The sequence below is a fragment of the Idiotropiscis lumnitzeri genome, chromosome 18 (genome assembly GCF_059441095.1).
Source record: "Idiotropiscis lumnitzeri isolate Australia: NSW breed Sydney's pygmy pipehorse chromosome 18, RoL_Ilum_1.0, whole genome shotgun sequence".
NCBI lineage: Eukaryota > Metazoa > Chordata > Actinopteri > Syngnathiformes > Syngnathidae > Idiotropiscis > Idiotropiscis lumnitzeri.
The window spans coordinates 1,081,383-1,097,460 of record NC_142408.1 but is presented as its reverse complement, the minus strand read 5'-3'; the positions used below and the strand labels follow the sequence as shown (position 1 = coordinate 1,097,460).

Below are 16,078 nucleotides of genomic sequence, written 5' to 3'. Positions count from 1 at the left end.
ACGTTCAACAAAGTTCAAGTTTCTTTGCTGTGGAACTTTTCATCATGCAATGAAAATGGTTGACTTTGACATTCTGTATTTTTAATTACAATGGTTGCTACCAGCGGGTTCAAGGCAATGTGGAACAAACGAGGACAGAGGCGGTTTGACGTTCCTCACTTTGAAAAGCCTCCTAAACGGTCTGATGAGCTCAACTCGCATCTTTGCTGTGCTGCCTGGACTTACCGGGCATGACCACGAGGGAGCCCTGCGGCTCCATGGCTACCAGGCAGGCACTGAGGATGGAGGGGGTGTCCGCCGCCGAGATGCCACACATGCGACACGCCTCCCTGAGCTGGCGCCCTATCGAGTGCAGCGAGTGCTCCCCGAGGAGCGAGCTCCAGTCTGACGGAGAGAAAAAAATGACAAAGTGGCGCGAGCAGGTGACTCATCCTGCAGTTCACTAAAGACATCATCTTCAAGTGGCAAACTCGCATGAAGTCATTTTTAATGATGCACCGATACTACAAAGCGATCCCACGTCACCGGTGGGATCTGAATATCGAACGATGTGAATAAGGATGTCAATTTTGTTTCCTTCCATAACGTGAAACCATGTCACTCACCTTTGAGCTCACCGTGGCCCAGTCTCCCTAAGCGACCAATCACAATCCTCCATGGTAGTGAGGTCATCTGGATGATGCCGACACACCACTCCCACAGCTTCTGCAAACCCATCTTCCGAGCAGACACTTTTGGGCGCCGTGCCCTGCAGAGGGCACCCCAAAAAATATATATATATTGGTGACCAAGCTGAATATGACGAGCGTGAAGCATCCAATTTGCGGAAGTCGCCCCCAACCTGTTGGGCACGTCCACGTTGATGATGGACGTCTCCAGCAGCTCTCCATGCTGGTCCGTGCACGACACCAGGATCCAGCGCTGGTCATGTGACAGGCAGTAGCCCACAAAGAGCACGTTGTATCTGGGAGGAATTTCGGCCCAAATCTCTCCTTGTTCTGGCTGCTTGGGTCGGGTGGGCCCGAGGATGAAGGGGGGCGAGTACAAGTGCACGGAGCTCGGATGCTGGGGGAGGACAAACGTGGACGTGGAAAAAAGGAATATAAATGTTTTTGCCCGACCAACTCTCTCACCCCCCCCCCTTATTTTTTTCATCCCTTACATCCGGGCTCTTGAGGACGGACGTGACAGTGGACACCGGGCCAAAACCGGTCAGGGACTTGATGTGCGTGTGCTGCGGCCGCAGGCGTCTGCATTGGGAGTAGCACGAGAAGGCCAGAGAGCGCAGGTGCTGCAGGTACAGATGGCTCTCCCCGCTGGCAGGCTGCAGGAGGTACTGGCACGGCACCACCTGCCAGAAGAACAGTAGTGTCAAGTTGTGGTTCTGGTTCAAGGGAAAGAGGATACCCGGTCTTCGACTTAGGTACAGAGTGCAAGTCGTCTTGCCGCCCGTGATTACCTGCAGAACGAGTGCAGGTCTAATTGTCTCGGGCAGCGTCTGCAACATTTCTGTGTAGCAGCGAAGAAGCCCGAGCAGCCACACGCTCTCGGCCTCGACTTCATCACCTTCCTCTTCTTCCCCTCCTTCACTCTGCGTGCCAGTCGGGCTCAGGAAAGCGTCCACGACGTAAACGACGATGGCGGGTGGGTTGGTGCGGCTATCCGTGGAGTCGGGGCCAGTCGGGATACCGATTCTGGACTGCTCGGCGGTGCTGGAAAAAAAAAACAAGGGGGCGGGATCATGAGGTGTGCACTGGTTCAAGGGTCTAAGAGTGGTATTTGAATTTGGGGCAAGTGGTGCAGTGTCCCACCAGATCCAGCAGGTGGTGCTGTGGTGATAAAAGACCATTTTCTGACTTGGGGAAAGAGGTTAGCGCTAAGCACCGCGATGACGGCATGCGAGCTAGTCGTTTCGACTCTTACGCTTCAGGGTTGTCTGCTGGTGTGTTGGCTGCTGGTGTGCAACTTAAGGGTCCTTTGGACTCACTGGACCCTCCGGGCGTCGACTCGACGTTCTGGCCCGAGGGCGTTGCAGTTGGAGTGGAGGCGTTTGCTGAAGCGGCAACCCCAGGAGCTGGATCTGCGTCGGGTGTCCACGTTTGAGATGGGCCGGAAGAGGCCGGCTGCACTGGAGAAGTGGTTGCTTGGATTTTGGATGGCAACAAAAGCGTGCTGTCCAAAGGCAGGACTGACAGCTGGGGGCCTGAAGAGTCAGGAGGAAATCCGTCATTGCCGGTCAGTCCCTTGCCCCCTGGTACGGTTCTGGCCTTGACCCTCCCGCCTTTTTCATTCAAACCCCCCCCCCCACACACACGTTCATGAAAAAAAAAGCGCAAAAGCGTTAACCTCCAGCCTTTGTAAATCAAACCCTTTTTTACAATTTGTCACCCTCCCCCCAAAAAAAAATGGGTGTCCAGTCGGGTCGGACCGCTCCACCCCCAGGACGGACTGCTTCTCTTATTGGACTGGTTGTATTGGGACGGTTTCTTACCGAGCTGCAGTTTACAGGCGTAGGCGTAAAGTTTGAGTTTGCTGAGGTTGTCTGTGTGTTGCTCTCCGGCCCAGGGACCGCTCAACCACTGGTCCACATCCAGCTCCTCAAGCCTTTCTGACTCCACCTCCTCCCCCACGCGGATGATGCCATCCCGGGACACCTTGGCCAGAGGACGGTGCTTCCCAAGACGGCATGTCTGAGAATGACATCATGGTCATGAGGACGCGTCCTTTCCGACACTCGCTTTACAATCTCCTACCTCGTAAACGGCGCCGAGCTCCTGGAAAAAGGCTCGTGCTGCAGCCAACAGGGGAGGACTATTGGGACAAAGTATCACGTACGCCACGTCTCGTTGGCCCCCGTAAGGCTCCAGCAAGAGCTTCTCCCAGAAGGGCAAGGCCAGAGGGGACAGAGCCAGGAAGTCGCGTTCTCGGTCGTAGCCAAGCAGGACCGTGGGGATGGGCAAAGGCTCTGGGGACTCCTCCGAACCTGAGGTCACAATTCCACCATGAGCCTCGTCCCGAGTCTCATCAGATGGCTGGCTAGAAACGATCGGCTGTCCTTACCGTACGAGCCTCGGCCCGCCATCTTGTGAAACTGCTGCCAGGTGAGCGGCCCTTGAACGTGTTGGATGTTATCCCAAGTCCGCCCGGTTCTTTTCTTCTGGATGGCGTCTTGCAGGAAGGGCTGCAAGGACAGCAGCAAGCGCACCATGTCCTGGGACGACAACATGCTCATGTCCACCACTGCGGGGATGAACCCAGAGACAGAAACAAGCGCACGCACACACAACACACGTTAACGGCGGCCTATACACAAATGAACAAACATAAAACACATCAATACACTGTTAAGATGACGCAAAGGCAGACAGCAATTTGGAAAAACCACACATTTCAGGTTTCGAGGTTGTTCACCCACAAGCTTCCCCTATTTCGCCGGCCAATTTGCGTCTTACCGTTGGTGTGAGGCCAAGGATGCAGAGCTGTACTTCGGACAACAGCTGGATCGACTTTGCCCCCCGTGGAGTTGTCCACATACTGCAGCCCCTGCTCCAAGGCATTGGAACACTCCACGCACGCGTCGCTCCCGTCCGCCCACTGCTTTGACCACGTCCAACTTTGAAGCAGCGCCCCCTTGCGGGAGTAGCTGGAATAGCCGTGGGGAAGGTGCAGCGAGGCAAGCGAGGAAATGGGCTGCGAGCACTGCTCCTGAAGGAGGACCATGACCGACGGCGAGGCGGGCACCGCATCCTGAGGCCGCTTGGCTCCGGGGCCGCCCATGGTCGGCTCCCGCCGGCCCAGAGCCAGCCTCCGCTCGGCCGCCCGACCGACTTCGGACGAGCGGCCGTAAATATCCAGCTCGTCTTCCAGGAAGAGGCCCGTTCCGTGGGCCAGCTGCCTGTTCACGATGGCGCTGAAGCCACACATGCAGCGGTACTGATCCTCACAGGTGGAATCGGGGATATAAACGCCTACGTCCGCCCCCTTGACGTTCATGTTGCAGGCACAAATGCAGCAGCTGTCAAAGTTGCGGTCCTTGAAGACGTTAAGGACCGAGTCGGACAGCAGGAGAATGGCGTACAGGCTGTGACTCTCGGGGAGGCAAGGTCTGGGTCGAGCGAGGGGCTCCACGGAGCTGAGCGGCAAGCTGGTGGAAGGTGTCGAAGCGGGCGAGCTCAGCTCGGTTCCGTCCTGCTTCACGGAGCCTTGGCCGGAGCTGGCGGGGTTCATGCCGCGTGGCGTGCGAGGGGTGCGCGGCGTGGGCACGGAGAAACGAGGCGTGGCCGGGGAGGGCAGGATTCCCACGGTGGTGCTCACGGAAGCCGTGGTGCCGCTCATCTGGTTGTAGTCCTGATCCGTCAGAGCGCTGACACTCGGGATATTTCTGAAAGGCAGAAAAATGGACACTGTTTCCAAGCCGAGAGTTCAACGTCGTTCAACTAGACGCATCGATAAGATGGGCCAATTTTGCCCCTTCCGGGAGAAATTTTAAATCCGTGTGAACGCAAAAGCACGATGCGAAAAATAATCGCCACAGCATCACTCACGTGTATCCATCCCGGACGAAATTGTTGTTGTGGGCGTGCATGGCAGCTGGGATGTGTTCCATTTTAGGAAGGAGCGCCCAGGACGGCCGGTAGTAGCACTGCTCGGGAATCTTGAGCGGTGCTAAACTCTGACTCGGGAGGCAGGAAAGTGGCGCGAACATGGAGGAGACCGCCTGCGTCTGGAGCGAGGGGATAGAAAGTCAAACATTTTTAAGTGGATTCAAATGAATTATGAAAGTCTTATTGTTCTTTTTGAGAAAAGTATCTTTCAAAAACGGTTTTCTTATTTTAATGATGAAAAATAGCACTCAATAATAAAAAAAAAAAATCGGATCAATTGATTCAATGTGGGCTGCCCGCCTTGAGCACGTGGGCGCAATATAAAAAGGATTAATTTTGGCCAATTCTTTATTGAGCCATTATATATTCTTGGCAGACCTGTCTTGTGCAGCGGGGCGCATCCTGCCTTGAACTCAAGTCCAATTCATAAAAACGCTCCACACGGACGTCTCAACTCTCTCCACGCAGAGGATAAAGAATAGCCTCCGCAAAGAAAAAGCGGAGCATTTTTGAAACGGTGACTCGGGTTCATTGGATTTATTCATTTGTCCGTCACTCGTCCGAACCTTGAAGTCGTCTTGCCAGGGACTCGCGATGCCCTCCTCGAGCTCCGTCCTGAATTCAGGCAGCTGATTGGAAGTGACGGGCAGAAAGTGGTCCGGCGCCCCGCTGGGCGCGGGGGGCTCCTGGCTGGGCGTGTCCCGGTACGTCATGATGGGAGAGAAGGCCGGATGCTGCTCCAGAGAAGGCGGCGTGGGGAACATCCGTTGCAGGTCTGCGACTGCTGAAGTGGACAAAAGCGCATTTCTTATGGATTCTCGCTTCGTGGGTGTTCTGTCCGATCGCAAAATCGATGGGAGCTCACTTGATGGATAAGGTACAGCCGCTCGGCCTTCTTTGTTCAGAGGACGATCGTCGGTGGATACTGTGACTTTGGTTGAGTGCTGATTGGGGTAAACCGTCTACAAATGAGTACACACCAGATTAGAGGATGGGGCCAGTGCCGTTTATCAAGAACAGAAATGAAACCTCAGGTAGGCCTAATAAGAGCAAAAGACCACTTACAGGAAACCTTCTGCCTTTGCGATTGCTGTATTTGCTCAAATAGTCGCATTAGTCAGCCCAAGTAGCATTTTTTGGAGGTGACAAACGTTTTTGTACAAATTCAAATAAATAATCATTACAAATGGTCGTAATTTCAAATAGACGTATTGAATCAAGAAATAATTTGATCCAGTCAAATGTCGTTAATACCATCCATAATGTCACGATGTTTGGTTTTATTCCCAAGGGGGAGAAAAGCGGCCATTTATTTGAGGTAAGGCATTTATCCCTTCAAATAATTGAGGCACCGCGTCTAATTTATTAGAGCAGAAGACACCATGCGAGAAAACGCCGTGTTTGATTTGGGAAGGCAGAATCCTTGCGACTTGCTCATATTTCCCCAAAGAGGAGTTTGGAAGCCTCACCCCAAGCTCCTCCTCGTCTTCATCGAATATGTTGTCCAGATCAGAAATGTTGACCACCAAGTCTTTTTCTCGGGTCAGAGAAGGATTGGCTTTGGCCGCCGCATCGTCCTGGCTGGACTCGTCTGAACAAAAGCACAAAAAAATAAATGGTCTAATGACTTGCAAATGACAACAAAGAAATGCAAGTCCCACCTGATTTGGGAGCAGAGTTGAAAATGGACATAGCGTCTTTCCCGTCTGGCAGGTTGCCATTGCTGGTGATTTCGTCACTCTGTGGGGTGATTTGCAAGAATGAGTCAAGCGATTCACCTTTTAATGGATATTAAAGAATGACTTTGAGTGTTTGCCTACCTTGGCTCTCTTGCTGGATTCCCGCCCTTGACTCTTTAATCTCTTGGAAGTGGAGAACGTGTACTCGATGTCGCCTTCCTTGAAGTCGTAGGGGTCTTCCCCCGGCTCGCGCAGCGCCTCCACAACCGGCTGCTGCAGAAGGCCCATCGTCTGGACGTGGTCCCGCAATCTCTCGTCTGAGATTTTAAATCTCTTGTGCGTCTGTGTGTAAAGTCTTTCGGAAACATTTGCAATCTATGACTTGTACAAAAAGTAGGACTTTGACCGTAAAATAACATCTCAAAAGAACTGAAATAGCACACAAGGTTTCCATTAAGATGAAAAGCATCTCCCACATCGCCGCTCCTACCTCTTTAGCGCAGCTCCCTCGGGGACGACCTCCGTCTTCCCCTCCTCTAGTTTATCGACTGAGACTTCTGGAGGTCTGAAATCCATCATATCAGTCCTGGGAGTCCGGAAACCTCTCCACCAGCCGGCCCCGTTCTCCCTCTGCTTCAGCAGGGCTGCGTACACGGCCGTCTCACTGGTCATCACCCCCAAGCCCACTGCCGCCTCCTGACATACGTGCATGTCCAGCGGCCCTTCTAGTACCTCCGGGTCCTGCACCCGGGGGTGCGGGCTAAGCGTGGGAGGGAGCGGAGACATTGGCGACAAGAGAAGTGACTCTGGTGCTTTCCTGCCGTTGGAGAGCGGTTTGGGATACTTGCAGCTTGCCAGAGTGGCCAGCGGCTCCATAGGTGGCTCCAGCGCTACCAGACCAGCGAGCTGGGGCCCCCCAGGTGAGTCCTGTTCCAGAGAGGTCTCCTGGGTGACACATACACGGTGGTGAAAGGGGATCATGGCCGGCCTCTTGGATTGCTTGTCAGCCTTTTCCGTCTTGTCGCTGGCCTTGTGTTTAGAAATGGAAGACGCGTATAATAAAGAGCCAGAGGACGGATTGGCACCATTTTGGGGGTTGGAGACGTTTGTGGGGGTTGTCAACTTCTGCTGCTTCAGTCTGAAATAGAAACAATACAATTGCATAATAGTTAGTTAATAACAATGTTATTACAACGCCGTCAATGAGCAGCTTGACGCGGTCGTACCTGGAGCAGCTGCATGGCGCTCGCGCTCCGACGTCATTGAAGTCCCACGTCGTGACTCCGTTTGGCACTTCCTTCTTCGGCGTCACGTCCGCCGGCTGCTTTCCCCTGCCGCGAAAAAACATATTTACACATTCAGATTGTTTCGTCTACGGCGGGGAACCAGAGTGGGCTGACGTCACGTACATGTGCTGAGGCTGGCTGAGGTAGCACTCCCTCCAGGCCTGATGGACCACCTGACACGTCAGCTTCTTCCCAGAATGCTTTGGGCTAAGGCTGGTGACCCCGAGACTGCTGTCTGGCGTTGGGACACTTGAGGCAGAGGTCACAAATCCGCTGTCCGCTGGAAAGATTAGAAGTTCAGTTGTTCAGTTCATCAGAAAGTGTCTTGCTAAACTCCGGGGTGGAAAAACACACGACTTATAAAAGTGGAAGTATCGGTTCGACTCCTGTCCTTAAGTAAAAAATAAAAAAAAGTCCACATTTTGAAATACACTTGATTACAAAAATAAAAGAATTTCTAATTTGGACACCATTTCCCCGTTTCTTCATTTAAGAGCTTGCTAGCGGCGCCTTGATTTTGATGCTCTCAAAACGGTGTGTTCCCGTAACGTTACTAATTTTGTAGTATTGGAATCAGGATATAAATTGAACAAATACAAAACTTTGAAATGACTCGGTCGTTACCCGAGCAGGGCTGCTCCGGCGATGTTGGCGGCGTTAGCGGCACGCTGCAGTGATTCTGCTCTCTGGCGAGGAGGCCCTGAGCCGTCGGAGCAGGCGGAGGCGGCTCCGCCGGCAGCTGGCCCTGGGCAATCAGCACAAAAGCAGCCGGGTAGGTCATCCTTACGCCGCCTGAAGGGAGCAAAAAAGACGTCCCCCATTTAGAAGTGCCTTTTTGGATGCCACCCCGAGGGACCACGCAGATGAGACAAAACTCCCGAGAGCTTTGATATCATCGTCCCAACTTGAACTTCCTCTCATCTCATTTGTCCACATTTTCCAGCAGGCTAAAAAGCTGTGAAGGAGCATCGGCAAATACTTTCAAGGAAATTGAGGGAGGTGGATGTTTGCTTAAGCAGAACCAGGTCAGTGTGGTCCAAAGTGATTTCAGGGACGATTATTATCCCCATTAATGTGCGACGGTGACGCGTGGAAGTTTGCAACATACCGACGACCACCTCCACGGCCGCGTGAGCGTTGCGATCATCGGCCGGCTCGTCGCTCTCCTCGCCGCTTCCCGCCTTCCGTCGCAGTACCATCGGGTAGAAGTAGCTCCACTCCTCCATCAGCTTGCGTGCTGCCGGGTCGCTCATTTTATACGCCTGACCCGTCAGAGTACCGCTCAGACCGTACGGGCTCAGGATGACTGCAAAAAGACGGCAGATGAAACCAATGAAGTGACAGTGAATTGAATTGATTTTTCGGTCTTGGCTGCAATTACATATTCGTAAAAAGGATCCAATTCAGGATGATTCATTACAATTTAATCGTAAATGATGAAATCAAAGATACATTATAAGGTTGAAGAATGCAAGACTTTAAAGACTTTTATAAGAGCATTCCAATCTCGTTGATGGCATACGACCCGTAAGGATGGGTCCGTATGGGCTCATTATTGCAATATTCTTCCGTTTTATGACATTTGCACTTTTTAAATATACATAAAGAAGGATTTTCAAAGGATATATGGTACTGTCCCTTTCTTAGTCCCTCTAATCTCGTTGCACACTTGAGTACAATGACAATAAAGGGATTTCTGATTCTGATTCTGATTAGTCTCTCTTTTTTTTTTTTTTTTTTAAAACAATGAATTAAATTAGCAAATTGTTTACAGATCCGCTGAATATATCGACAAAAGTATTGGGACAGTAGACTACCAAAAGAAATAGACTTTTGTGTGTGTTTTTCAACTTATGATTGATTAATTGATTAAAAAATGGTGTCCACTGATTTCTGATGCTGTACTTTAATACAATTCGGTACTAAATGTGTCGTTAAATACGTTATCTGGGTTCAAGAAAGCCAAATTTCAAGACGTTATTTTCTTTCACCGATATTAGCCAGAGTGGGAAGTGAATTTTGCCATTCAGATCCATGTTAGAGAACAGCAAGTTGTGCAAACAGTTGGACATTCCAAACGAAGTTCATCGTGCATTTAAGGCGGAGCAACCCGAACCGCTGCCTGGTTGTTGTGTGCGTTACCTTGAATCGGCGCGACGGAGGTGTGCGCGAGGCGGATGTGCTGTTCGCTGATGTGATATGCAGGCTGGTGCTGGGCGATCTCCACACTGGTGCACACGTTGCTCTCCCCGTGCAGGAAGAAGGAGAAGGAACACGAGAGGTGCTCACTGAGGGACACAGAAGAGCACCCATCACGAGAGCCAAGATCAGACAAAGAAGCTTTCTTAATTCTTCGTTGGCTCATTGAGAGATCATTCACCACTTCACTACCTGAATAAAACATTTAATCCCAGGTATTTGAAGGAGAGGAAAGCGTTTCTCTGGATTTTGACAGAATATTGTGTTCTGATACTATAAAAACACGGAGCTATGACGCAAAAATAAAAAAAGGCTAAGACGTATAAATACGTCTTTGGGAGGCGGGGACTTTGTTTTTGAAAAGGTATATGTATGTTTTATAGATTGAATGAGTTCATGAATCAACTCCAAAACAAAGCCAGGAAACATCGTGACTCTGTTCGATTCCACAACGTGGCCGTTTTAGCTCTTCCAACAGAATTGCGACAGCGTGTAAGAGCTCGTGCGCCACACACATGCATCATCGTACGGCTTTGTTATTGCACACATAAATCCTCATTTGCTTAATGACTGATTGTTCACGCCGCATGTTTATCTCTTTATTACACCGCCTCGGACCGTCCATCATGTACACTTATTTATTTTTAATCACAGACGGGTAATAATTTGCCTCTTATTGCAATCTACATAGCAGTGGGCGACCTGCGCGCCATGAACCGCCGCCGAGGCTTCTGTGATGTATATTTTTAATCTATAAAGCTCCTTATACCCTTGGTTATATACATCAAGATGACAATAAAGTCAGCAGGTAGGGCGATCTCCTCGTGATTACCCTGCTGCCCATGCAATATCTCCTTTGCCCCAAGGCACTGGACCTCCATTGGAGCAGTAATGGCTCATCAAATTCAATAAAAAAAATTAAAAAAAACGCCAGTTCTGCCTTTAATGGGCTGAGCTGAAGGATGAGTCGTTAAATATCTTCCTAAAATGGCCTCCAGATGGCGCTAAGTGCACTCCGAGAGAAGGGAGACCCAGACTGGAAAAGAATTCCTGGGGCAGAGAAACAAAAGCACAGAGCGATGTTTCCCAGCCAATGTCGTCCATTCATTTCATATTTTGTGCAAGGGACCGCCAATCTTTGAGGAGAAGTGCAGAAATCATCATGTGAGACTTGTAATTCCGCATCCCAAATGGAACTGATGATTTTGGACTTTTTTCAGCAGACGTTCAAGTGACACGTGATGCTGTTCGAGAACACCTGCTAGTGACGTCTAGTCATTAAAGAGCATCATCCATTTTGAAATGAACCCTCTGACAATGTCTGTCAAACGCAAGCTTGATTGTCTTTTTGACACGGATCGTGGATTATGTTGTCATCGCTGGGTGTAAAAAAAAAAAAAAAACATAATAATGATAATCGCCGCAGCTCAAATGTAACGTTGTAAATTGACGACGTTAGCGCTCGTCCACGGTTGGCACGGCAATAACAAAGGAGCAGTTAAACCCAACATGAGCTACAGCGCCGGTGTCCAACTTGTTTTCATTGCCGTCCACATAGCGACCGTTGCAACAATGAATCAACTGACTGGACTGTAAATGCATAATCGCTCGGATAAATGCTTAGCGACAGCAAGGGAACAACATGAAAAACAAGTTTACATTTTGCTTAAACAGGAACACATTTATTGAGCCTGATCATTTAGAACTTAACCCAATAGAGCATGCAATTTCTCTCTTGAAGCAGAGGCTGGAGGGAAAACCCTCAGAAACAGATGACGGAAAATCTTGGTCACTTTCCATTCATGTTTCGATACTTTTGCTCACTTAAAAAGTGGGCAGCTTCAATTAAAACGTGCACTGTCCTGACTTGTTTAACACATTTACATGCAATTAGCATGATATCAAAGCTGCTATTCAGAACTTTTGATTGCATCCGAAACCCAAACTATATCGATATTTGGGAGTCTTGACTCGCAAAACAAGTTGTGCAAAAATTGTTTAAGTGTAAAGATGTCATTTTACTTTTTTGGTATTTCCTAATTCCAACAATATATACACGAGCGACATACGTAGCTCGACCTGTGAGGACACATACGTACACGTCCTTTAGTAAAGGGCATTTTCCTGCACCGTAAGCGGGTGTGAGTATGTGGACGCACAGACCTTCTTGCATCCTCTGGGACCTAGTGCGTGGGTGCGTGTGTGTGTGTGTGTGTGTGTGCGTGGGGGTGTGCGGGGGTGTGTGTGTGTGTGTGTGTGTCAACAGTAGTAAACATGATGTGCGGATGGTACTCGAATGAAGAGTGATCGCCAAAGCTGGAGAATGGGTGATGGGGGAACGACAGAAAGAAGGCGTTCATTTTCTATATCTTAAAAACGGAGAGAGAGACAGAAAGAAGAATCGTTGGTGGTTGAAAAATTAAGTAAATGAACGATGTCAAGCGTAAAGCTGTGAGGGAGGCAAAAAAAAAAAAGAACCATACAGTTTGAAATATAGAGTGAAAGGAAAGCCAGCCTGAGAGAAAGTGCTGCGAGTGAAATAATTCAGTGACACACACACACGCACACTTTACTGCAATTGCCACACACATATCAATAAAGTTGAAGTTTTAGCAAGCGCGCCTATCTTTACGCTAAAAGGATTCAAGTTATGACAAGCAGAATCTCGATCAAAACGAAACGATGCTTTCACGCGAGAATGTGTCATTGTTGTTGTGGCGGAAAATGACACGGCATCATCAGCAAAACTGATGGTTATTTTACAAGCTCAGCTTATATGACAAATAATAAATCAATTTCTCTCCGACAGGTTTAATCATATTGTAGCATTAGCATTTTTGTCTCCAGAATACGTGGTTATTCTGGTGATTATATATGCCCAAATGTCGTCATTTTAGGGTTCGGTAAACGACCGAAAATTATTTAAACCGTGTTGCGTATATGGGACCGTTTCTGAAAGCCAACAGTGTGATGGATACTTATGTCCGAATAGTTGTGGCAACTTACATGAGAGGTATTCTTGTGCCAACGGAATTACATTTTTGGTCCAAATTTTCACTGCAGATACAAACAAAAAATAGACTTTGTCCTCTTACCTCTTACTTGTCATCGGATAATATAATAATAATATGATGAATTTTATGTCGAAGATAAAGAATATATTCCATTTGGTGCTCATATTTGCCGTGCTTTGAAAACTGCTCCTTGCCATGATAACTGTTAGCATGATGTGTTGCATCATGGTTTGCATGAAGTGACGCCGCCTTTCTCACAAGGCGAAGCGATTTTATTTTAAATACACATGAAGTTGTCTTCTCTTTTTTAACTAGAGGGCATTAAACAGAAGCCTCTTTTGTCATCAATTGTTCAAGATTGTTGCTTTGTGTGAATTGACTGCCACCATACAGCAGCATCTCAAGTTTGCGCTGGCAAGTCTAAAAAAAAAAAAAAAGTACTTGTGATAAGATGCCAGGCAAGCTAAAGCGGCACCAAGACTGCGTTGCCACTTTGGGGGAACACAGCAAAGCAACTTGTTTTGAACTTTTTCCCTCCTTCATGCTAATTAAAGTGAAAATGATTTGTCGCCATCGACTTCATTGATCCCGAGTTTGATTTCCGCCTCTCGCTGGGGTTTACCTGCTCATGTGAGAATGATATCCGACATCTGCGGAATATGGTGTTGTTTGTGTTCTACACCTCCGGGGAGGCCCGGTACACGTGTTTGTAGTGCGGCGTATTTAGCGAGAACGCTTGAAAAATAAATTGGCCGCGACGCAAACGATGGGCTCTCGACGACAACTTGAATTGCGGACATCTCTGCTGAAGATGGACGCACATTTGCATGCGAACGCACATTGAATTGCTCGCTCTTTACCATGAGCAAGGATTGTCCTCATGTTTTCATGTCTTTCACGACTTAACGACACTTGTCAGTAGAACGTATATCGTCATTGTCAGGTGGGATTCTCGCGTCTTCACAAGCAGTCAATTAATCCGCACACAAAACAGATTACAAAGTTAACAGCTTCACGCTAAAGCTAGTTTTTGGTTATGCGTCGTTTGTGGCATCTCACTCGCTCTCTATAATTTATCAGTAAATGTTTGATTGATTATTTGTATTTTTTTTCCGTTGGATCTCAGCTCTCAATTTGCATTTTTAACCATTTAAATGCGGAAATGGAATGTGACACGGACAAACTTTTTTTTTTTCATTTGGTTGATTCAAAGTATAAATAATCATTCAACAAAATCAAGCAGCAGTTCTATTATGCACAGTTTGAACATTTCGTTTAGTTCTTCTTACCCCACGTTGAGAATCACTACACTGACGGCCGGCAAAATGTTGGAGAAAATTCATCAAACTGCACACTTGACAAACACCCCTTTGTTGTATGAAAGGACACGCTTGTAAAAGAATAACAAATAGAATACCATCAAAAAATGCTTTCCCTTCTGCTTTGATATTCCGTGACCTTGGGATATGGCCGGGCACCAAGTGTCTGTTGCCAAGACGACGGCTAATAGCTCAATGTCACCCGAGGAGAGCGGAGCATCTGTGCGCTATGTTTCCTATCAAGTAGTAAAGACGTAAGACAACTTTTTCAGTCGGAGAATCATTTGATGATGGGATGGTCGGATGATTTGAAATATGAATATAATAAGGTGGGCGGTATATGGTCACGAATTCAAATGAGCGCCTCTTTAAATTGAAATTGTATTGTCGTTGACTGAACTAATGAGAGGGACAGACTGTAATGAATCAATTCAGCCGTCTGTAGTCATGATTAATTTATGGCCATCACTCCAGCCCCCCCCCCCCCCGCTCCTTTTAAGCGTCTGATGCAATTCACTCCCAACCCAGAGCGCTTCCTCCTCATTCCGACACAAAGAGAGCAGAGGGAGGAGGATTTGGAATTCTCTCCTGGATGCACCACTCTCCTCCGCCACGATGGCCCCAGGGACACACGCGAGATAAACACCGGGGAAGCTTGACAAAGGCGGAAGGGGGGGGGTTGTTGGGCGATGATGATGGCGCGCGTTGTTATAGACGCCCTCTGTTGGGGATAAAAGGCACGGCCGGAGCGGAGGTGCAGAGGAGACAAAGGAGCGGGAGGTCACATGACATCAAGTGAGCAAAGCTCCCTGGTGGCGGCGGCGGCGGGGGCGGCGGGGGATTCCTCAGGCTGCTGCAATGCTATTGTGGAAAAGAAGGATGGCTTGATGTACATGTGGGGGGTTGCGTTTGGACCGCCTGCATGAGAACGGCTTTCAAAAGAAGTGTCATTCACAAAACCCAGTTTGGTTTTGGACACTGAAAGCGGCAGCGATATTCCGCCTTCGCCCTCGTTGCGGGAAGCTCAATAATTCAAAGAGGCAACAGTGGCTCAGCGTGAGGCGAGGACGGGAGGGGGTGTGTTTGTTTGGGGTGTGGGGGGCATGCCACATGACAACACGGCCACACGGAGCATTTCAAGTCTTCCGAAACATACGCTGCAGTCCGCCATCATACGTACGTTAGATATTGACACTTGCCCACCGTATCTTTGGAAATCCAGAAGAGACAAAACTATCGGGAGACTTACGATGTGACCTTGGTCGTATTTAGAAAAATGCCACTGTCGTGTTTGCGATGTGCCTCCCTGAATAGTGTTTGAAGTGCAAAATGTCTGGATGTTTGGCACAATAAAACAAAAGCACGTCACAGACACAAGCGACGAATTGGGAACCAGAAATGAGAATGGAAAAACGATCGTCTTCATGCTTCTTGCTAAATGCGCGCACGCCACTCTCGCTAAAATGAACCAACCCCTCTACTATGGAATGGCCTCCCACCGCCCCGAGGACGACGGCGCGTGAAGGATGTTCCCGCCGGCTGTGACGTTGCCGTTTGACGAGATCTTGTTAGCGCCGTCGGGTACGACACGCTGTTGAGTCAACTCCACTCACCTGCTGCCCGCAGCCTTTTCCTGCAGTCGGTGCGGCTTGAAGAACCACTTGCCGACCCGGACAAAACCTTTGTCCATTAGACATCTGCAGCGGTGAGGAGGAGAAGAGAGGACGTAAGACGGAAATTATGATTCCAATATAATTGCAATTAGGACCGGCCTCGTTTTGTACTTTTCAAGAGACTAAAAGATGCCTCAATAGTCATAGTCTTGTTGTTGTTTTTTTTTCTTTCTGAAACACCCCAAGATGCCACAAGATGGCGACAAAGCCTTGTCTTAATAGGAAAGTAGTTCAGTCATTGTTCCGAGGAGAAGCATCTCGAAAGGAGGGGCTAAATTTAGCCTGGGTTGATCTATGTGCAAGA

The 16,078-nt window shown here is 48.8% G+C and overlaps 1 protein-coding gene across 2 annotated transcripts in view; it reads right to left on the bottom strand.

Annotated features, from left to right (window-relative positions):
* Positions 1-16,078, bottom strand: part of LOC148318847 (mediator of RNA polymerase II transcription subunit 13-like) — a 59,022-nt gene that overhangs the window by 5,188 nt on the left and 37,756 nt on the right. The window contains exons 4-26 of one of the 2 annotated variants that reach the window (XM_088280966.1): positions 15,715-15,798; positions 9,712-9,857; positions 8,678-8,875; positions 8,194-8,361; positions 7,693-7,849; positions 7,510-7,614; positions 6,774-7,421; positions 6,425-6,638; positions 6,266-6,344; positions 6,074-6,195; positions 5,470-5,566; positions 5,171-5,388; positions 4,545-4,723; positions 3,453-4,381; positions 3,061-3,240; positions 2,754-2,983; positions 2,492-2,690; positions 1,924-2,203; positions 1,460-1,712; positions 1,163-1,351; positions 842-1,065; positions 606-748; positions 226-384 (exon numbers count right to left, since the gene is read on the bottom strand). In XM_088280966.1, the coding sequence (XP_088137092.1) occupies positions 226-384; positions 606-748; positions 842-1,065; positions 1,163-1,351; positions 1,460-1,712; positions 1,924-2,203; positions 2,492-2,690; positions 2,754-2,983; positions 3,061-3,240; positions 3,453-4,381; positions 4,545-4,723; positions 5,171-5,388; positions 5,470-5,566; positions 6,074-6,195; positions 6,266-6,344; positions 6,425-6,638; positions 6,774-7,421; positions 7,510-7,614; positions 7,693-7,849; positions 8,194-8,361; positions 8,678-8,875; positions 9,712-9,857; positions 15,715-15,798 (5,201 nt within the window). The remainder of the gene's footprint in view (positions 1-225; positions 385-605; positions 749-841; positions 1,066-1,162; positions 1,352-1,459; positions 1,713-1,923; positions 2,204-2,491; positions 2,691-2,753; positions 2,984-3,060; positions 3,241-3,452; positions 4,382-4,544; positions 4,724-5,170; positions 5,389-5,469; positions 5,567-6,073; positions 6,196-6,265; positions 6,345-6,424; positions 6,639-6,773; positions 7,422-7,509; positions 7,615-7,692; positions 7,850-8,193; positions 8,362-8,677; positions 8,876-9,711; positions 9,858-15,714; positions 15,799-16,078) is intronic. The other variant, XM_088280967.1, reaches the window with a different exon arrangement.